We start from the raw sequence: 22,718 nt of genomic DNA, 5'->3' as shown, positions 1-22,718 counted from the left end.
AACAAAAGTGTATATAATAAAATCAAAGATGGCTGAATTCTATTTATTTGCTTTGGTTTCAGGATCCTTGTGCATGCTGGCTCACAGTGACACTGTCGAGGCTTACCGGGGCACTCGAATACAGCAGAGTCATTGTTAATGTTATTAGAAACACCTGTGGTTTTCCCACTACAACAAGATGAGAGGCCTATTATCAATCATATACTTAAACTATTGCTTTACACACAGTTTTGGCAACAATAACAATACTGTTGAATGTGACTGCACCATTGCAACAGAGCCTCTTCTCTCTCAATTTTTTATCAAGCCTTTATTTGACATTGTGCTGTGAAAGTCATCCTTAGTAACTTCTGCTTTACTTTAGATTCTTGATGAATGAATGGCTGCTTCCACTGTGTGCACATCCTTGTAGAGCTCCAAACTCTTTGTTTTCTTGAGACGGTTTAACAATTTAGAGGTGAACTAGAGGTGGCCTTTACAACTGTAACAATTAAAAGACCAACACTCTACACACGCTGCAGGGTTTAACTTGTCATTGAAAGATTAGTTTAAGCAAACACACTTAACTGCTGTTGAATGTCTTTCTACTACACTTCATTTTCACTATATGACCCACTCCACCACTGTTCAAACACCACCCCATTGTTGACTTTCAATACACATTGTTGACTTCTTGTTAATGACTTTCAAGTAAGTAAAATTCCTTTTTTGTCTGTGTTTTTATCTCCATTATTTTTTCAATATACTATTCAATTCCTCTCTTGAGTCCTTGTTGAATGTTTTAATTTAAAGGGGGAAAAAAAGAGTACTAACATTTTGTTTTCATAGAGTGTATGATGATGTGAGTTCAGGGCTGCAGCACAGAAACAGATAATGATCTTCATGGCCAACAAAACAAAATCATCTTTGGCCCATGACCATGCTGTTTTTCCTTTCAATCAGCCCAGAAGCTAACAAAAGGAATGAACTAAACCTTGAAACTCGGCTTTGTTTGCAGATGGAAAGAGCATGTTTTCAACACTTACAAGTTCACCACTCTCAATTATCATGTAGTCCTTACAAATAAATATATGACATTAAAACTCAAGATGGACCTTGTAGGTGAAAGACGACAGTGAAATAAAAATAGTTTAATGTTCCTTGGCCTCTACCCTTTCCTCCTCAGATAAGCTAGCTCCCGGTGGCCTTCATGCTGACTAAATGTATCAAGAGAAAAAAAAGGCCAAGATATGTGTTTGTGTACATTATAAAAGTGGTGCTGAGCAGGAGTCACGTGACACAGGGATAAGACTCATCGACTTTGGGATTAATATCCTTTATTCATCCTCAAACGTGTTCAGATATCAGTACTTTTGTGGGCAAAGGTTAATTGAAACCAAAACATGTCAGAAGACTTAAAAAGTTTGTCTTCTAGCAGTAATATGGAACAAAGAAAACTTTGCTCAGCCACATAAACTTAACTTTATGTATCTATTAGTGCCAATAAGGACAAGGGAGAAGCAGCTAGCAAAGATCCTGCAGCTAGCAAAGCCACAGACCATGATATGGCTCAGATTCAAATGATGTGGCTCAGATTCGAATGATGCAGAGTAAGATCTTAGAGGAAACTGCAGATCTGAAAGAAATTTTACCATCTCTGTATTCCATGGATACAAAGCTATCCTCCCTTATCTCCTGCATTACGGAGGTGGAAGAACGAGTGAGTAGGCCAGAAGCCAAGCAAGCTAGCAAGAACGCTAATCCTGCATCCACAAAAGTGGACATACACCTACTGACAGACAGACTGGCTACTGCTGAGTGCAGATCCAGACGCAATAACCTCGGATTTGTTGGGATACCAGAAAGGGCTGAAAAGAACGACACTACTGCATACTAAACAAATTTATCTCAACGTCCCTGGGAATTGACCCTCACTTGGGTGGAATCGAAATGGACCGTGCTCACAGTATCAGGACAGGTCTGGAAGGTGGGGACAAGATCACCTCCTTTCTAAGGGGATTCATTATTCAATATGTCTCTCATAAAAAGAAGGTTAATGCTGCTAAGCTCATAGATCTAGAAAGGAGAATTGAGAACACTGAGTCCAAATTGAAAAGGAATGTATCCGAAGGGGTTTTAAAAGAACTGATTCACCTTAAATACAAGTACAAGACTATAGTATCCAGGAAAACTGAGTTTCTTCTGTTTAGGGCCAGGCAGACTATTTTTGAACTGGGGGATAAAGTGGGAAATATTCTGGCTTGGTACATTAAACAGAAAGAGTCCAAATCTTCAATAGGGATGGCAACTTGGCAACCAAATCTAGTGAGATAAATTTCATATTCATGGAATTCTACATAAATCTCTATACATCTGAAAGCTCTGCCATGGACAAAGAGATAATATCGTTTCTCAACAACTTAAACCTCCCTAAGCCGAGTATTGCACAACGAGAGGGCTTAGATTCACCTATTAGTTCACAGGAGATAATTGAAGCAATCAAGGCCCTAACAGCAGGCAAATCCGCTGGCTAAGACAGTTATATGACCAAGTTTTTTAAATGTTATGCTGAAGACCTTTTGACATTATTTGAAAGGATGCTGCAGAGGCATTCAAAGTTGGTAGAATACCTCCTTCTTCAATCAAGCAATTATTGCACTAATACTAAAAAAAGACAAGGACCTGCCTAACTGCAAAAAGCTATTGTCCAAGATTGATCTCAGTCGATTGTCTACTGCTATCTAGATACTTGCTAATAGATCAGACAAAACACTTAGGTCACTTATCCATCTGAACCAAGTGGGCTTTATCAGACGTAGAAATTCTTCTGATAATGTGAGACGCCTTATAAATATTACGTTGTTTGAGTGGGATTCTAACAGTCCACCAGCAGCTATTTCACTTGACACTGTGATATGTTCGATTGGATAGAATGGAGATACATATTTCACACACTTAGAGCTTTTGGGTTTGGCCAAACATTTATGAGATGGATAGAAATCCTTTATAAAGACCCAGAGGCAGCAGTGCAAACAAATGGTCTCATTTCATCCTATTTTACACCTGGTAGAGGTACCTGGCAGGGGTCGGTGCTGTCACCAGGGCTCTTCTGACAAGCTCTTGAACCTCTTGCAGCAGCTATTTTTAAGAGCCCAAATATTCAGGGAATTAAGGAGTCTACACATAAGCTTGTGCTCTACGCAGATGATATATTGTGGTTTACCTTGGACCCACTTAGATATGTCCCAGTACATTTGGATAATATTGGCTTGTTCTCCAAGCTATACGGATATAAGGTTAATTGGTCTAAGTCAGAGGCTCTTCCACTAGCCTCATACGGCCCAAAAACTTTATTTCAGGTAGGGTCATTTTAGCCTACTGAAGGTTTAAAATATCTTGGTATTCTCTTCCCCCACAAATCGGCAAAATAACTGAAAAGAATTTGGACTTTTTATGAAAAATTCATTAGATACGGAAAGGTGGTCACCATCATTTTTATCATTATGGGGAAAAGTTGATGTCCTCAAGATGAACTGTATCCCAAAACTGAATTACTTGCTTCAATGTCTTCCTATTGCCATATCCCATATGTACTTTAAAAGGTTCAACCATATTTGCAAAAACTTTTTAATGGAATGGTAAATGTCCAAGGATAAAGTTAGAAAAGCTTCAGTTGCCAACCAGTAAGGGTAGCATGGGTCTCCCTAAACTAGTATTGTATCATTATGCCTACTGCCTGAGGGGTCGAGCGAGAATGAAAAGCAAGAAAGCCGATGAATCATATTAATAAAATGTTAGTTTCTGATTGTTTCACAGTGGTTACGTTCCAGAGGACAAATAAACACGCCCACACCTCCGCTCGACCCTGCGGCTGAATGCCGCACCGCCTGATTTGGAATATGGCCTTACTGCTAACCTTTTCCTCTGCTCTTCTCTCATTCACTGTCACTTTTCTGATGATCGCCCTCTCGCTTAACCACTCACTCGCTTACATACCGCCTTATTCCTTAAAAGGAGTTACGCTACCTGCAGTTTCCCAGGTAATGACACAGATGTTGACTCACGTTTTGAAACAGTGCTGCTCAGAGACTCCCAAACGCTATTGATTTCTGAATGGATGAATGAATTTGGCGCTATTTTTGGCATTTAAAAAAAATATTTTTTGGCCTGATGGCCCACCAGGCCTGTACTATTATAGGGGAAACACTGGGCGTCTATCTATTATGCAGTGATTTTCCAGCAGACAGTTACTGTGTCTTGTCATGCTGACGTTAACTTGTGCAGTACATTTGAACACTGATGTTACAAAGAAAGAGTGGGATCATATGTAAGTATCAGTATCAGTATGTGAAAACACTAAGAGGGTATCAAGAGACATCAAAATTAGATTAATCCAGTTTAAGAATCTCAATCACTTTTTCTTGGATCCCTTCCAGACTGTTTGGGCTTAAGCTTAGGGACAATGCTGACTGTTGGAAGTGCTGCAGTTTTGAAGGGACTCTTCTTCACCCACTCTGGGAATGTCCTATGATTCAGAACTACTGGCTAAAGGTTCATGAACGTATAAAACCTTACCAAGACCAACTTTGAGCTCTGCCCATGGCTAAATGTTCTCAGTGATCCACAAATGACAACTCACTGTGAAGCTGATGACTTTATTTAGACTAGTATAATGGTGGGAAAGCAAATTATAATGAGAAACTGGAGGAACCCAGGTGAGCCCTCTTTGTAGGAACGGTTCACAGAGTCCGCAACAGTGGCATCATACGAACAAATTTGCTGAAAGAGGCTTATTTTGGTTAATCAAGACCGTTGGTTAGTCCGTGTCCGTTGGGAAATGGGAGGTTCTGTTATGCTTATGGATTCAGAGACCTAGGCGCTGATTTATAGATTGTTTACACATTGCAAAATACTTCGAATTTTTGCTTATTAAGTCTCAAATTATAACCACTGAAGTACGCACTCTATGCATTTTTCTAACATGTCCACATTGTTAATGTGGACAGAAGTAAAATTCAATAAAATACTAATTACAAAAAAAAAAGATTAAAAAAAATTAAGTAGTGCTAAGCATAAGTAGGCTACAAAAAACCTTTGGTAACAAATCACAAAATCATCACCCCCACTCCACTTGAGCTCTGGTTCCTCATCTGTATAAAACACACGTATGCACACATGTTTATCTGAAAAGGGGTCTCACTCTCCTCTTCGAGCACAGTGAGGAACAATCGGGGGAAACTGTTGGATAGAACTCCACACTTAATCCTGGCAACCACCCGAAAAACGAAGAAAGAAAGGTTCGGTGGGGTGGGAGGGATTGGTAGGTAGCGAGAGAGGGGCAGGAAGAGAGGAAAAAGAAGAAGAACCTAGTTGAAAATTCCCAATGAGGGAAGTCCTTGAAATACAGCCTGGAGAAACCCGCAGTTGAAACATCAACACCCGAGTTAAGCCGAGGGCTCAAAACACAGCCTCACCTCTAATAGTACGAGCGCTCAGCTCCTCGCAGTTGCCAGTTCAGGACCCACAGGGAAATAAGTGCTGTGCGGAATGAACTTTCTTTACTGTGTTGACAGTGAAGAGGCCTGAGTGTGTCTAAAGCACTACCTGTGTGTGTGTGTGTGTGTGTGTGTGCGTGTGTGTATCTATGACAGAGATAGACAAACAGACAGACAAACCATGACTGACTACAATGGTCCAAGGGGATTGTGTGTTTCCTGTGCCAGTGAACAAATGACATCTTTCTGCTCCACAAACACTCGTTCACATTAAGATCTGCAGGGACTGCTGGATGCTTTGCATCAAGCATGTGTGCGCTTGTGTGTGCACAAGATATGCACAAAAATCCTAAGAGAAACTGAAGTACATAGCAACCTCTCCTGCCTTCTTTGAACCTGAGTCAAGCAATTAGACAAGAGAAAAACAACAACAACAAAAACACTTTAACATACCTGAACAATTCTTTCTGATCCTAAACTCTTTCCTCTGTAAGCATCTAAATGAGTTGGTTAGTGTGCGTGAATGTGTGTGTGTTTACGAGTTGGGGATGGACTAGTTGCGCTTACTAACATGGTGGGCTGTATTGAGAGGACGCCATCAGTGATTACGGTCACAGGGCCGAGGGATGACAGCTTAAAGGCTCTTTTCTTTATTTCTCCACCGCCTTCACTCGATGACACGCCTCCTCTATGTGTGTGTGGGTGCCAGGTCTGAACTGCACAGCTTAAGGCTCCGGGTCATTTTCCATTCCAATCAGGGGTACTGGCTGCCCTGGCCACCCTGCAAAATTTAAACACTCCTACCAGCTGAGGAAGGAGCATAGGGAGCAAAGGGAATGTCAGCACACATACACACTTACAGATATTTAACTGCAAGCCAGCATACACTCATTACAGTATTTGAGATTCAGAAAATATTTGTGCATGCATACACATACACACCAAAATATATAGCCAAGGCCACATCCATAATGTGTGAAAACAAGCCAGACACACACACACACACACACACACACACACACACACACACACACACACACTCACACACACACACACACACACACACACACACACACACTCACACAGGGTCATGTGGGACGGCCTTGGGCAATGGGAGGAGGAGGGGAGGAGAGCAGAGTCAGCCTTGCCCTCAGCCATGGCATCCTTTCCTTGCCAGCTCTATAAGCCTGGAGGGACTGAGGTAGAGGGGGTAGGGGTGGGATCCATCCATTCCTCCCCCCTACAATTCACCCCTAAAAATGCGCGCGTGCACACACACACACACACACACACCCAGAGCACAGGCCTCCAAGCAGACAGGCTTACAAAGGGGTGAGATCACTCCCAAATAAAGGCTTTGTTGGTGTGCCAGTGTCAGTGTTGCCCTCTTTGGCCTATCAAAACCTTGGCAGCTAGGTTCAGCCTGTCTGTTGGAAACAACTAGGACAACGGGGTGAATGCTTCAATGAAAAATATAGTTTCAGGAGATCTAGCGGGCACTCAGAAGAAGAAACAAAAAACCTGGGAATATAATAAATAAAGAGAGAGAGAAATGGGTATGCATCTGGCCCACTAGCCTGTATTCCTATCATGGGACAGTGCAGTGAGTCTCCCAGGCCAAAATTTAAAAAGGAATCTGATGTATGGGTGTTAGACATGCCGCCACAAGCACAAAAGACCTGCCGGAGTTTGGAGTAAAAACTGGAATGAACAACAACATAAAGATGGTTATAGTAACCAAGTCGGATGTGGCCCTAAAGCCAAAACTTTCCACATTTAACTGACTTAAAGTAAGTAAAATATAAAAAGAAGAAGAAAAAATAGCCCTATCGATGGTGTCCATGGCAACCAGATGGAGATCGGGGAAAAGAGACCATGAGAGACAGTATAGCCTGGAGTCATGAGGACCACCTCCTCACCAACTCCCTGCTGTAGCCTTTAGACAACCCGCCATCAAGGTGCGAGGAAATAGCAAACAGTCAGGAGAGAGCGAGTGAGAAAAAGAAGTATAATGTACAAGCCTGCAGGTGTTTCAAATTGAGAGTATTCTCATTCCTGTTGTTCTGCTCGGTCCCTGCGAAGAGACCTGGCCTAGACAGCAGGCCAGACGTCTGCTGCACAGACACACACACATGCATGCACTCACGCACACACTCACTCTCTCTCTTCTAATTTTACAGATACAGATAGCTGCTTCTTCCTCTGACCTCTTTTAATTTGCTCTACCTCCCGTTTCTGACGAAGGGCAAAAAAAAAAAAAAAAAAAAAAAAAAAAGAAAGACAGAAAGAAAAAAAAAAAGAAAAAAGGAGCGCTCACTTGTTTCCTCTCCGGGACCAAACAATCCCAGTCTAATTTATTTTTTGAGGACAGAATATGTACATGTGTTAATGGGAAAGTCGAATCAAATTAACTATAATTAGTCAAACTGAGAAGTGAGCGGAGGCAGAGGTATGTTACATGAGAGACTTGTTCAACGATGGCAAATGGCACCCCCTCCCCATCCTACCAAATACACAGACACACACATACACACACACACACCTCCTCTGCCACCTGCTGCCATACACCCAGCTATGCCACCTTCTCCTGAGCTCTGACACCCGTCACGCTCACTTCAACCCCCCTGAGCTCAGACTGTATGTGGCACGCGAACATGCAGACGCACAAACTAGTTCTGTTGTGACACATTCCAACAAAAACCTGCATGTGAATTTCGCGAGCGGCAGATCCTGACTCCTTTAATCTTGTCAAAAAGACATTAACAGACATCTTATGAGGTGATAGCATAATCGGTTTGGACAGACACTGTAGTGCAGGATTGCATGAGGATTATGAAGACAAGCATTGGGGGCAGAGGGAGAGATTATATAGATGATCTAGAATTCATACAGTGAAGAAGTAGGCAACCGCTACGGCCTCTGGGACCCAGCACCAATTCTGTTTGTCCTTGTTGCACTGTATATTAGTGTTCAGGCACTAAAGGCACTGTAGGTAAACGTAAATAGCAGTAGAAATGTATTTGCATCTTATCTAAAAAACATCAGTTTCTTAACCTGAGCTTGTCTTGTCCTCGGCCAATAACTTTCACCACAATACTACCAATAAAAATACCCTCAGATAACACACAAATTGTTAACAACTGAGTGTACACAATAAAGGGGTAGTCCACTGATTTAGTTTTGTATTTCCATACAGTTGAGAGATTTACAAGAGATTTTAAAAAGAATCATCAAAATCCAAGCAGCAGAGCCTAAGAAATCTTGACTTTTAGTCTGACATTTCCAAAAACACTGGATCCTTCATTTCCCATAATGCAACTCAATAGCAGCTTTCATTAGACCTTCTCCGCCTTGTAAATGCCCATGTCTTTAAAATCCACACCCCCACATTGTAGCACAGGCTTCATATAGAAATATGAAGTTTCCAAGCCCAAGCTGAATGAACCCTGATGACATCATCTGGGTTATTTTTTCAGACTTTAGGAAGTTACAGAAGACATTATCCAACCGTTTTCACGGGCTGAATAGTACTCTCTGTGATGAATAAACTGAACTTGATGTGTAAAATTAGTGGAGTGACCCTTTAAAAAGACCTCATGTCTGATACTCTGTCAATTCCAAGTGTCAACAGGTTCCTCGCTCTACCATGAAGCTAGTTAAGATAAAACTGGCCTTGCTAATAAGGTCGAAAGCAGCATTCAATCCGTCAGTAAGCTCAGCTACATTTGTCGGCTACATTAAATTGAAAGCTTGTCTTGGCTACAGCAGCAGTGACACTCAGCCCACCACTGCAGTAAATCATTAGCTAAATAGCTAATTCTACAGATTAGCTCTCTTGGCAGCTGACTGGCCAGACAAGTTAAAGGTGTTTTATTTTAACATTATATGATTCCATCAATGTGACGGGGACCATTTGGTTTAATGAATCGCTTCAAGGAAGATGGATTACATGGAGACATATGGTAACAGTCGGGTTTATACCATCCAATTAGGAAATATAAACATGTGCCACAGAGTTAGAAGAACCATTTTTAATTGAACATGCTTATGTATGCGTATATATGGTATTGACAGTGACACAGGTTGGGTTAAAAATCTACTACAGAATAAACTAATTGAAAAAAATAAAAAGTCTGCTCCTATTCTGATTGGCTGAGTCACATTCAGAGCATTGACAAGCAACATACATTTTTATAATTTTAGTTTGTATTTATTTAGAAGATAGTTTTGCATTTTTATTATAATCATTTTCTATGTTGCAGAAATGGACCGACTGAAAAGTCTGGCAGACTTGGTGCATTCATGTACTTCCATCCATCTGTTGTATAGATTAGAAAAATGACTCAGCTAATCACATGTTAGCTTGTGAATGCGACACTGCAGCCAACTCTTGAGTGTTGCTGAATGTCAGCATTCAACAGCTTGGATGCCAACAACCACAGACCTGTGTAAATCACTCAGCACTCACAAAAGTACTGATGTGCTGCTTAGCAATCGCTTTGCATAAGCAGTACTACTTACTTATTTACTTACTTACTATCAATATTTACCCATCATTAAACCATCAGAAATTAAATCAACTATACATATTTGAGTATGTTTGAGACAGTAAATCTTTCTGTCATGTTGCAACACTTAACGCACTCAAAAGCAAAGAGTTTCATCTGTGTTGGTGAAGTTGACCTACCTGCGTGCTCCAGAAGCATTTTGGCGATATCCATGTGTCCGTTGAGCAGAGCGTCGTGCAGAGGACTGACTCCTCCCACCTGGTTATTAATGACAGGGGCGGGGTGGTGACGTAGCAAAGCCTCTACACATGCTGTGCTGCCATGGTTGCATGCTTCATGCAGGGGGGTCCAGCCTGCATGATCTAAATGGTCAACAAAAGCACATGTACAAACAAACAAACACACAAATAATGCTTACTCAATAGGAAAGATAAATAAACTAGGTATAAACAAATTGTTATCTGGTATCCTTTAAGGTTAAAAAGGTTCATTGAAACTTCTACGATATTTGAAGAATGCGCTTTCTGGAAAAAGTAAATTAAGTACAATGTTTTGTACAGAATTATCGGTAGCAAGAAGTTGAATACATATGTAAATCTCCAAAATGACAGTATTAGGCAATAAAGTTTAATTGGAGTATAAAAAAAAAAAGATTTGAAAAGACTTCTTGTGGTGTGAGAAGGTTAACCAACTGCATCGCAGCTAAGTCGCTGGTTAGCGCTGAGCTCTAAATGCTAACAACTCAGCTAATGAGTGAGCTACCAAGAGCTATTAGGAGGAACTCTGTACACAGATTGAGAGAAACTAACAAGAGACACCTTGAAAAATGGTTTAAACTAATATTGAAAGTGGTGCAGGCTTTTAAACTCTGCGTTAAAGCCAGCAAATTTTAGAAGAACTTTTAACAAATGCTATCAATGACTCATCTGTCTGTTCCACTGCCATGAGACAAAGGACATTAACATGACTAAGATAAGGCTGTTAGGGAGTTAGGGATTGAGGTTTATTAATCAATGCGCCATTAGAATGTTTAAAATTCTTGTTTCGGGAGTTTTCTAAACAGCGTTTATGTACATCATGCATAATTATAAAAATACCAGCATATCCTAGAAACATCCAATTAGTTTAGCCTATATTGTCTTGTTTTACACCCTTACTTTCCAAAATTACAATGGTAAAGGACAGTCAAGTCCCAAGGAATATTAAAAAAGCCCATTTGGAGCACATCATAACGTACATCTGTTTTATCTGACAAGAAAGGACCGAAAATGTTCTGCCTCAATTACCACGGGCCTCGTTTTAGCAGACAACTGCGAGGTGACAGCGGTAATTTATTTTACCATTTTGCACATAGTTCTGCCTGATCACATTTTGGACATCACCTCTTGCATAAGCCCCCTACCGAGAAGCAAGTTCATTTAGGTTGCTATTAAAGGGTGATTACAAAATCGGAGAAACCTTTGAAACAGCACAACATTTCCATAAAAGGAGGACAAGTCATTATATTTGACCTAAAGGGACAAAAGAAAGTCATTCTGAAATATCAAAAGGCGTTCAAGTCACTTAGCAAAGTGACTCTAAATCTATAAATCTAAGCCTCCAAACTCATCCCACTCTTCCTAGACACACCCTTTACATTTTAGCTAAAGGTTAACCTCAATGATTACACACGTACTCCTATTTCTTCTCTCCTCTTTTTTTCTTCAATGTTAATCGCTCCTCGAAACCCTAGAGCAAACAGTGGGAGTGAAGTGAGATGACGGTGAGAGAAAGGGAAAGCAAGAAAGTCTTACCTTTAACATTGACGTCCGTGCCAGGAAGCGCCAGGATCTGAAGCACTGTTTCCACTTGGTTCCTCTTGCAAGCTCTGTGGAGGAGGGTCTCTCCTTCGACCAGGACACACACAACGGACAAACACACCCAAAAGAGAGAAGAGGCGGAAGAGAAGAGAGAAATCCGAAATTAGGGTGTGCCCGATGTCCTGCCCATTGTCCCCCTCCATATGGTGAACACACCAATAAAATACCATCCCCAACCACCAAAAAAAAAAAAAAAAAAAAAAAAAAAAAGCCTGACCTAAAAAAGTACGACCCGCCAATGAGGATGCAAATTAAGAAGACTGATGAGAAAAGGGGGAGATCTTTCAAGGGAAAAAAAAAAAGGGATGAAAAAAATTAAAGATGGAGAGTTGGGCAAATTCGCCTCGCTCTTTTCCTCTTTTACAGACAGAGATTACCCACTTACACCCCGAGCCCAACAAAGTTAATATCGGGGTAGTCGGCAAGTGATTGAATGTAGTGGTGAGAAAGTGGTCTTGCTTCCTGTCCGCTCATCCCTATATTGTTACTTGAGAGGAAGTTATGGTAGACAGCCCACGCACAAAGCCTCGAAAAGGATTCTTCACAGATCCAGGGTTCAAAAGCTCCGCTGGGCATTGCCAGTGTCACCACGTGATATTTAATCAGCAAACTACCAGTGAACAGGCATGGAAAAAACCTCTCAAGGATTCCATTTACATTTTTAAACACAATTTTCCTCCCCCTTTTTTCTCCTCTTTACCCCGTCCCTCACTTTTTCTGATACAATATTAAATCAGGAATATATTAGCGGGCCAGAGCCCCCTCTTTTCATGTATGGCTGAACTTCAGAGGGAAGTTAAAGGCCAAGCATGAGTGGCTCTGTGCTTGCCAGTATAATACAGGACTGCAAAGCCCGTAATAAATGCTTTACTAGCTCTCCCCAGGACGCCACGCCTGTACAGGGGCTCCACTCCAGCATGCACAGAGCAGAGACTGGGGCAAAAGGAGCTGGAGGAGGAGGAGGAGTGGGAGGGAGGAAACAGGGGGGCAAGAAAGAAGAGGCAGTGGAGGACAGACTGAAAGGGTTTCCTGCATTTCAAAGCATGTAGGGGAAATATTGAAAATGCTGGATCCTATTCATCCTGAAGAATTCCTTTCTTTCAGGAGGTGTCTTTGAGGATGCAGAAGATGTATTAAATGCCATCCAGTGGTAGTAAAGAGGTTGAGGAGTGGAAAAATAACAAACAAAAAAAAAAAAAAAATGGGGGAAATGGAAGCGCTGTTTATCAAAAGGAAGATCATTTATGTTCTCCCTAAAAATGTGATGCAAAACCTCACAAACAGAGGGAAGTTAAAAGTTTTGAAAGTCAAACATTTTTCCAATGTTGATTATATCCAGTTCAGAAACAACTACATTTTATAAAATGATGCATGCATACAGTATATTATAATATTTCACTACCCTTATAAATGTTGCTGCACAAACCTCTAAAAATCTAATTTCTATAAACAGTCTATGATTGGATGGTTGGTGTAGTCCTACACTGAAGCACTGCTCCGCAAGAAACTATTAAATTTATTTAGAGAATTTTCTTATTGCATCATGTAGTTGACCCTGCAGGGTTATATCATACAAATATTTCTGTGGTCACTGAGAAGGCTGTTAAATATTTTGAAATGAGCGATGTTGGCAGAGGGCAGACTGGATAAAGATAAAGATAAAAAAAAGATAGTGACTTATTGGTTGTAATGAATGCTAAAAAACAAACACATTGATAGTAGCTATTTCACTACAACTTATTTCAAGCTTTATGCTCATAGTCAGGTGGAGTACGAAATTTTAATATCCAACTCCAAAAATGACATTTCTGTAACTGTATTGTGATTAAACAGTAATGTGTTATAATACTACGTAACGTGGAAAAAATTGTCTGAAACTCAACAACTAGAATGCTCAAAAACAAATCACTGAAATCCCACACACAAATAATTTACTGACCAGCAATGAATACTGTTTTTTGATGATTCCTGGTGTAATACTCTTGCAAATGTTTAGATACAATACAAAATTCCAGTTAAAGGCACTATACAGTGCATTAACCCACTATTCTGTGGTGATATTTTACTAAACATTTATCTACACTCAGCGATTAAAACACTGTCGCTAGTTCATAATTTCAATCTCATTTTCCTTCTGAAAATATATGCTGCATTGTAAAATCATATTAACTTCCATGTAACAGTACACAGCTGTTTGCGGATGTGACATTGGAAAACCAATATTCAAATGGTTGTACAGTATGAGTAACAATAATGAAGGCAATCAATGAAGCAAAACCGTATTTCCAATCCAAAAATCAAAAACACCCAAACAGAGGGTGGAGCCCACTCAAAAACTACAGTCACTAATGAGTAAGCTGTACCATGCGGCACGTCAGTGTTCTACATGGACTTCTCTGCTATTACTGGGCTCTAAAACGCTGTGATTAAACACCCATTCCACTACACCCCATGTGTACACATCCTCGCAAATGCCAGGGCCAATCCACGCACTGTTAAATCACTTTAATGGCTCCAATTTGGACACAACGCCTCTATTATAGGGGTAATTGCATGCTCAGCATTTACAAGCACGGAAAGGATAAATCCGCCTGTCCTTTTCTATAAATTCCCCGTTTCACACTTTAATAGAAAAGTTAAATGTATGTGTTGCTCTTTATATCCCTCAGTCTGCTTGCTACACTCCTGTAAAGTGTTGCTTGGCCTGCCGATCCCTGGACCAGAAAGCTGCTGGAAGCCTGTAACAATGCTATTTGTCAGGAATGTGTTAGGAAGGTATTCTGTGCCAGTTATTGGATGTATTTAAAACTATTTGAAGACTACTGCTTTTGCTGGCGCTAAGAGTAATGGCGGCATGTCAGTTCCCCAAAATCAAGATTACTGAAGCTTTCATTGTGCCAAAAACCAACTACTGGCCTTGACGTAACTGACCATCATTGAAAAATCCCACTGGTGAAGATTTTAAAGGGGACCTATTATGCTCATTTCCAGCTCTATATTTTTATTCTAGGACTCCACTAGAGTAGCTTTGCATAATTCACATTTCAAAAAAACCCTTATTTATCATATACTGGCCCATTATGTAGCCCCTCAGTTCAGCCTCTGTCTCTAGGCAGTCTTAGCTCCTGTCTCTTTAAGGCTCTCCTCCCGATGAGCCCACTCTGTTCTAATTGGCCAGCTTTCAGGGAGCCTGCCAAGCAGCCGTTGTACAAAGTCGTGTTAAGTTACCACCGATGCAAACCCAACATTTCCTACTTTTGCCACTTCATATTAAAAGCTTTTAATTGACTAAATAAGGGGAGACTTTTATTGCGAAGAATTTACAGGAAATTAAATGTGTTCCTCACCGAATTAGCAGAGCTTCATTAGAGGTGCTAAAAACCAGTCGACACAATAACATATGGAGATATTTGAAGGTCTTTGTTCAGCGGATCAGTTAGAAATAATAATCATGGAGCAATAGTACAAGCAGAAACAGCCACAGTGACGATGATGTTTGATGAATAGCTGCAGATGAAAAGAATGGAAAAATGCCATAATGTTAGCGGAGTGGAGCAGTGAACTCACGCACTGTGCGTGGAGCAGATGACCATATAGAGAAATCTGTCAAGAGCCGATGACGGCTTGGGCTGAAAGTAGAAAAAAACGTTGGAAACCAAGCATTCAGAGCAGTCTGAAGCCAGTGCTCTTTGATCACAGGGATTACTTCTACATACATTTACCTCATTATTTTGACACTTTAACCACATTTAATATGAACATCCGACATTGTAACATTATATATATGACTGAAAATAAGGAAAAGCATAATAGGTCCCCTTTAATGTAGGATTCAATCATTTACTCTGCCAACAGGGAATAATGAGACACTGAAACAGAGAAGTTTATCCTAAATCCCTCAACTCTTCTCAGCTACTTTGATAAAGATACCAAGGTTAATGGAGGCACCAAAGTAAAGAAGTGCAGCATATAAGAAAGTAAGCTTACATATGTGGTTGAAAAAGCCTGTAAGAGAAAGAGAGTCAGGGAGAAAATGGGATGAGATGGGATGGGATGAGAGGGCGAGAGGGGAGGATGCTGTGCCGATGGTTCATCAAAAATTAATGCCGACTGCATCGGTATAGAGATCACGTAGTGGAAAAACAACACATGCCAACAGCCTTGAGTCTCCTGCCTCAGCCCTCCCTACCCACCCCCCCCACTTCTCTCCTTTACCCTCCATCCCTCCTTCGCACCAGCACAGAGCCTTTCTGATCAGGTGGAGGGGGGAGATATGAGCTCTGACACCTTCGAGAGTTCACACAGAGTGCCATGCCTCTAATTGCAGGAAGTTCCACCAGTGCAGCCACTGTATATCTGCAGTGCTACCCTAATTGCTGCATTTAATATCCCTAAAATGGAGATCTGAGGTGCACTGTGCGTACTAATATGTGTTATTGTTTTGTGCGAGAAACCCATTAGTTCTGGCCATGCCATTTATTTATTTATTTATCTATTACTTTTTTAAAAGGTGAATAAGACATGAGGAAAAAGCAAAACAAAACAAAGAGCAGCGTTGAATTTCAATGCAAGTAGAACGAGTGGAGGAGGAGGCATAATGCAGAAGTGTTGATATGGTCCAAACTCTGCCCTGAACATACACGACAGGCCTACTTATGCAGCCAAGTTGCCCTTACAGCTGACTAGATGGAAGTGTGGTCCGATGCAAATCAATCACTCTCTCCATACATTATGTGCTCTTCATTAAACTGAAAGTGATGACAGAGCTATCATGTCGCTCTTTACTGATGACCTAGTGCAGTGCATCAGTCCATTAAAAGTCTGCTCCTTGCAAATGTTCAGCAATATTGTCAAGCAGTGGTCTGTGTATGTGTGTGTGTATGTGTGTGTGTGTGTGTGTGTGTGTATGTACGTGCCATACCTGCTGCGTTTACTCTGTTCAGACCTCTAGGGATGTTCTCTTTCTCGGCGCTCGTTTCATTCACCACAGTGTTCTGAATTCTGTACAGGGACAAAGGACACAGTCAAGGGGGTTATGAGAAAATAGACACGTTAAGCTAATTCAATGAGAGATTACCCATGATTCACATAAACAAGTCTAAAGTTTCAATGACTGACCATTTCAGTATGACAGTGTGGAGGCCTAGTGGTACAGAAAGTGGAACAGGCATCACTGTACTGTGAAAAGTGCCATTAGCAAATGAATCCCTCATGGCTCTGTATCATCTCATATGAAATCTGACAATATCTGTCAAACCCCTACTGTGTTGGCCACACACACACACACACACACACACACACACACACACACACACACACACACACACACATCACACACCCAATCCTCCGTTCCCGTCTCCAAAGCACTTTTCCTCCCACTTAACGCCTCAAACGCAGAGACGGAGAATTCGATGTGAGCAAGCACATTAGGAGGAATAACTAGCAAAAGAAAGTGAAGCCTCTTCAAAGTAGTGGCGTGCTAATAGCTGTGGGCTGTCACTAGTCCTGTGAGTGGGTATGGGAGATCTGCCTGCATGAAGCCTGACAGGTGTCTGTGTGTATACGTCTGTGCATGTGCATGTGCGCTGCATTGAAGCGGAGTGCCATCCGTATTACAGGGAAGAGGCTTGTTCCTTGGTAATTGGCTTGTTCAGAAGCCAGGAAGGAGCTCCCAGCAGTGAGGAGGAAACACGCGTCCTGTCACATTGCTTGTTATTAGCAGGGACAAGGCTGAGAAGAGATGAGACAAGCTCTGTGTGTCTGTGTGTGTGAGAGAGAGAGTCCATAAGAGTGTCTGGGATGAGGGTCAGGGATCGAAATTAACTTTTTTCTTCAGTCCTGCTGCAACTGTCCCGAACTCTACTTTCAACTGTCCCAGACTTAACAACCATTGTCCCAAATTGAAGTCCTTTTTTTTTTTTACATTCTACATAACAAATACAGTTTAATAACTTTGTTTCAGTAACTCGCATCACTTCATTGACTCACTCTGGTCTGCCATGGAAGTTCTGCTAGTTGTTCCCTGCACTTATATCTTAATAAAAATTAATATCACCCTAGGTGTTTGTCCACAGTCAGTTTTCATTATTCTTTTAGTCATTGGTTGAGTTACTGCTTATTGTTTTTTCTAACTGTTTGATTAATAAACGCATCACTGCAAACTGCAGTGCAAATACAAACCTGTTTCAAGATCCAATGAACTGCTCTGTGCAGCTCTTTAGTAATTTACTGCTGGCTCTTATGTCTCTGCAGCATTTTGATATATGATATAATTCCTTTTGGAAGATAAATGTTGGTCTCACAGATGAAACCTAACAATTGTAGCTGCCACATTAGTTTGTCTGAATTTTAAATTGAAGCTTCGTGTTTTTACTGGACAGAACAACAGCGCTGCCTCTGGGGCTCTATGTGTACAGATATCACCACATTTCAAAATATATAAATGTATTAAAATGAACAGATTAGTCTATATTAAATTTCATTTTATTTTATTAAGTTACATGGCAGTTTGGGTTTTTTGTATATCTACATTACAGACTGAATGCCATAATTTAATGCATCTCTTTGTCAATGAGGTTTTTGTTTTGTGAGAGAAAAAAGTGTATTAGTGGAGCTTTGAATTGAGATTATTTTGTCACAGTACAGTCAGGTAGTTATGTTGAAGCTGAGCTGGTGCTGTCAGCGAGGACGCTGCTGTTCCAGTTGCAGAATGGCCGTGCTGCGTCCTCCCGTCCTCTGAGGTTAGTGGCCCGAGTTGAGCTTGCCAAGTCCAAACTAGCAAGTATGCAAGTCCTTATGTGACGTAGCGTAGAGCTTGTGCCGGTGCCACCTAGCATTTTTCAAATTTGAACACCTACAATTAAAATGATATCTATTCCATGACACATAAACGTAATAATTTCATTTGTAGTAATAAGTTTCTCTACTGTCCTAGAATTGTCCCAGACTCCGTATCTTTGTTATTTTTACTGTCCCCAGGACAACAGGACATCCTTAATATCAAGCGCTGATGAGGGTGTACAACTTCTCATCTCAAACCACTTCAACCAAGTGTCCTCTGTCCATATAGGCTGGCAGCTGTGGAGGTTGACAGCACCTGGCTTGTATATGCCCTGGACTCCCCTCCCCTCATGGTCTACTTTAGGAGACCAGCATGCTGTCAGTGGCCCAGCTATCAATTCTAGGCCTGGAGCAGCATGTGCCCTTGGTGGCTGACTCCCAAGAAACTTGTGAGGAATAATGAAAGTGCATGTCCAATGCCACAGCAAGCAGAAGCTATATATTACATTCTACTTGCTTTAATTCCAACTAAAAGGCCACAGCCAAAAAAGCCAAATGGATGAAAGTCCCTCTTTTGTTCAAATATTTGCTGAGTTAGTCTAGTTAAAGGTCTTTCTTAAATCGAGTTGACTCTGGCTACACACAGGTCTGGTTCTAAGAGATGAAGCCAAAATAACGGCATAGTCAAATGGTTTGAAAAGATAACAGCACTACACTGTGAGTGATTAAGCCAGTAGGAGAAAACCTAAGTTCAATTACAGCGGCAACAGCAGCCAGCAAGTCAAACAGCCATCTAAAGTCAGTCAATCAGCCAGCCTGTCAGATTGGCTTCAATGTGTGTTGTGTTGCCAGGCTGCCAGTTGGTGTATAGGAAGCACACTCACCATCATTTCATACACTACCACAGCAGCCTCAAGTCATAGTAAACCAGCCTAACGTGTTCTAACAGCAAGAAATTAAAGATAAAAGGGGTTGTGTGGCTCCGCTCAACGGTTAAGACCTGCTCCGGCTCTTTTCATAAATTCAACACCCAACATCTTGCCCGAGTTTTATCTTGTGTCAAGCTGACACTTTGAAAAGGCAGATAAAACAGAACCATTTAACATCAATACTTCACTGCTGAAACCACAATCACATTTATGCTATTTATATTTTGACTTGTCTTGTAAAGCACTGTGAAATACTGACAAGTGCTCTAACTATAAATACAGTTGATTTCTTACATAAAATATTCCTAAAATAATCTTATGTTACCATTTTAGTTCCTCCTCAACTGCACTGAAGCAAAACAGAGAACTGTGTTGAGAAAGCTTAAGAGATTGAGGGGTGTGTCAGTTTTATAAATGTGTCAACATAACAGTGTCAACATCGCTGACGATATGTATAATATCATGAATTCAGCCATGCAAAAGGAGAAACAAGATTTTCTTTTGGTTTCTGTTCTCAGTTTATCGCAGACTTTGTCATTTTGATTTCATTCTTTCTTTTAGGGTCAAATGATTCCACATACCCTTTGGCATTTCTTTATCTCATCCACACACATTGCATTCCTTGTTTTTTTCTTCATTTCTTCTCATGTCTATGTTCAAATAAACAGAACTCTTCAAACTTTGGGGAAAAAATAAAGAGAGAGCAGTGATGGGAGGAAAAGGGGATCTGGTCAGTGCATGAACCAGTAGCCTTCACATGAACCTGCTCCCTGGTGACTCTTGCCCTTCTCCAGGCCAACTACCTGCTGGTGGAACAGCAGATGTCTGATACGGGTTATGGAGAGTGTGTGTGTGTGTACGTGATTGCGTTCAAGACGGCAAAGAGGGATTTAGTATGCAAGGGCAGATTAAGAGAGGTGGAGAAGGGGGGTGAAGGCTGAGAGCTGTTGGTCATAAGGGAAGGCACAAAGGCCTGATGGGATATCCTAGTCTGTCTATCTGTCGGCTTCCTGTCCAAATCAGACTCAGTAGTGCATGAGTGTACAGTATATGAGTGTGTGTGTGTGTGAGGAGGGGTCTAACCTCCCTTTGCACCCCTCCTGTCAGCAAGCACGCACTGATAGGATCAGACCTGGGCATGACCCATCACATGCCAACTCCTCACGCTCCATCTGACCTCTATTTGCCTCTCCCCAGCTTTCCCTCAGTCCCTCCATTCATGCATCTCTGCTCCTCCACCCCACCCACACACACACACACACACCCACATACACACACACACACACACAAACACACACACACCCTCTCTCCAGGTGTTCCTTTGTTCCCCTTCACTAAGATTTCCCCCGAGTTTGTACATTTTCACCCGTTTTACTCTCTACTCTTACACCTATGAGTGGAATCTTGACAGTCGAGGGACAGACTGCTAGTTAAAGAATTCTACTATTTAAGATATGCAATGCATCTAACCAGCAAGATGAATGAATGCTGTTATACATGCCTTTTTGTTCATTTTTGAAAATCTTAGGGGGGAATTGCGCCATAAACTTTTGAGGAAGTAGCAACGCACATTGATAAAGAAAGTGATGTCTAGGAGGGAATCTAAAGCAGTTGACCAGGGCAATTTTGCTCAACCACAGAAAATGTTGAATTAAAAGAGTGGGAACAAGACAGAGAAGAGCAATGGACTTGCAATGAACTGCACACAACTGCCGTTTGAAATTCCCAGGTTGATCTTTAAACATAAGTAAATTTACTCCTGGTTGAATGTAGTCTAGTATAAGACAGTGAAATGAGGAAAAACTGTCCTGAGTTAATTAAAAATGTATTTAGTGTCCTAGACTCTTATACTGTGTGCAGCCCCCACCTCTGCACGTATGTCCTTACATGTTCTGCTTCAGGCTTTTGTGAAAATACAACTGAGACTGAAAGTGGTATAGACAGACAGCTGTGTGTAACTGACCCGCAGCCGGTGCCCGGGCTGGTGCAGCTGTGGGAGGTGGGTTCAGTCCTGCGGCGAGCACCGCTGGGACTCTGAGATAAACTTCCCAGAGCAGGCAGGTAGGACAGCACCTGTCAGAAGTCACACATACACACACAAGGTTAGACAGTGCCTTTATAGTGTAAGTGGAAGTTTGTGTGTCTTTAGGGGACACGAACCGTGAGTGAGAAAGCCAGATGTTCTATTGCAACATAATGGGTAGACCACACTAGCAGTCTTTGTCTCTGTAGCATAGCATTGTAATGAAATCTATATGAATTTTCACACTGCCAAGTTAACTAATGCAGAACATCTGTGTTTTATTCCTCTTTACCATAATATAAAAGCACAGTTGAAAAATTCAACAAAATTACAATGTACCTGTGTTTTTATAAGACAGATTTGAAATCTGTATTAAAGTATATTCAATTCCTTTATTTTTTGCTATGTTTTTACAAACATGTAGTTTTATCAGACTTTTTATCAGAGCCAAAAACATACACACCATTTTCTTGAGAGAGAGGGCTTCATCTCCCACAGTGAATCCATTTCTGCAGCAGAGGTTCCTGAATATGGCATCAGCCATCACCAACTTAAGTCTGGTGGAGGACACTCTGACAACCAGCTCCGCCAGAGCCGCTGGAGACACATCTACAGGACAGAACAGAGGGAAAATACATCAGATACCATACTGTCAAATATGACTTTTGACTTAAAAAAGCAAGCTGTCTTGGTCAGAAAAACATTTCATTATTCATCATCAAAATGTTACACCATTGCATAATTAGACGTTCAAAAAATAAAATCCAAATTCTTCTGCTTAATACTGAGTGAATTAGTTCATGTATTTTATTCCACTTTTTAACATATTTAGGGTTCAAATCCCGAAGGGGTAGAACCGTTCTGGCCCAATAACTGGAAACAATGTGCAAATGCTTCCCAAGAAATATGAGCCCAATCGGCCAGATGGTGGCGCTGTAATTAAGGCGCAAATGCAATTTTGTAAAGGCCACACCCCTGATTGGCTTAAAATTTCACCCACAGGTCCAGGTCAATGTCCTCTACAAAAAAGCCTCTTGGACCATAAAAGTCCGCCATGATGGAGGATATCTTTGCAAAGGGCGGGGCTTAGCAGGAAATTGGCCATAACTCAATAACCATTTGTCCAATCATAAATCTTGGCACAT

At 41.2% G+C, this 22,718-nt stretch overlaps 1 protein-coding gene across 1 annotated transcript in view; it reads right to left on the bottom strand.

Moving 5' to 3' along the window:
- slf1 (SMC5-SMC6 complex localization factor 1) overlaps nt 1-22,718 on the bottom strand; it is a 36,571-nt gene that overhangs the window by 7,971 nt on the left and 5,882 nt on the right. Inside the window, exons 13-17 of the mRNA XM_042420851.1 lie at nt 22,037-22,182; nt 21,514-21,623; nt 16,763-16,842; nt 11,776-11,868; nt 10,162-10,344 (exon numbers count right to left, since the gene is read on the bottom strand). Coding sequence (XP_042276785.1) covers nt 10,162-10,344; nt 11,776-11,868; nt 16,763-16,842; nt 21,514-21,623; nt 22,037-22,182 — 612 coding nt within the window. The remainder of the gene's footprint in view (nt 1-10,161; nt 10,345-11,775; nt 11,869-16,762; nt 16,843-21,513; nt 21,624-22,036; nt 22,183-22,718) is intronic.

The sequence above is a fragment of the Thunnus maccoyii genome, chromosome 9, assembly GCF_910596095.1.
Source record: "Thunnus maccoyii chromosome 9, fThuMac1.1, whole genome shotgun sequence".
Taxonomy (NCBI): Eukaryota; Metazoa; Chordata; class Actinopteri; order Scombriformes; family Scombridae; genus Thunnus; species Thunnus maccoyii.
This window is presented reverse-complemented; position numbering and strand designations above follow the sequence as displayed.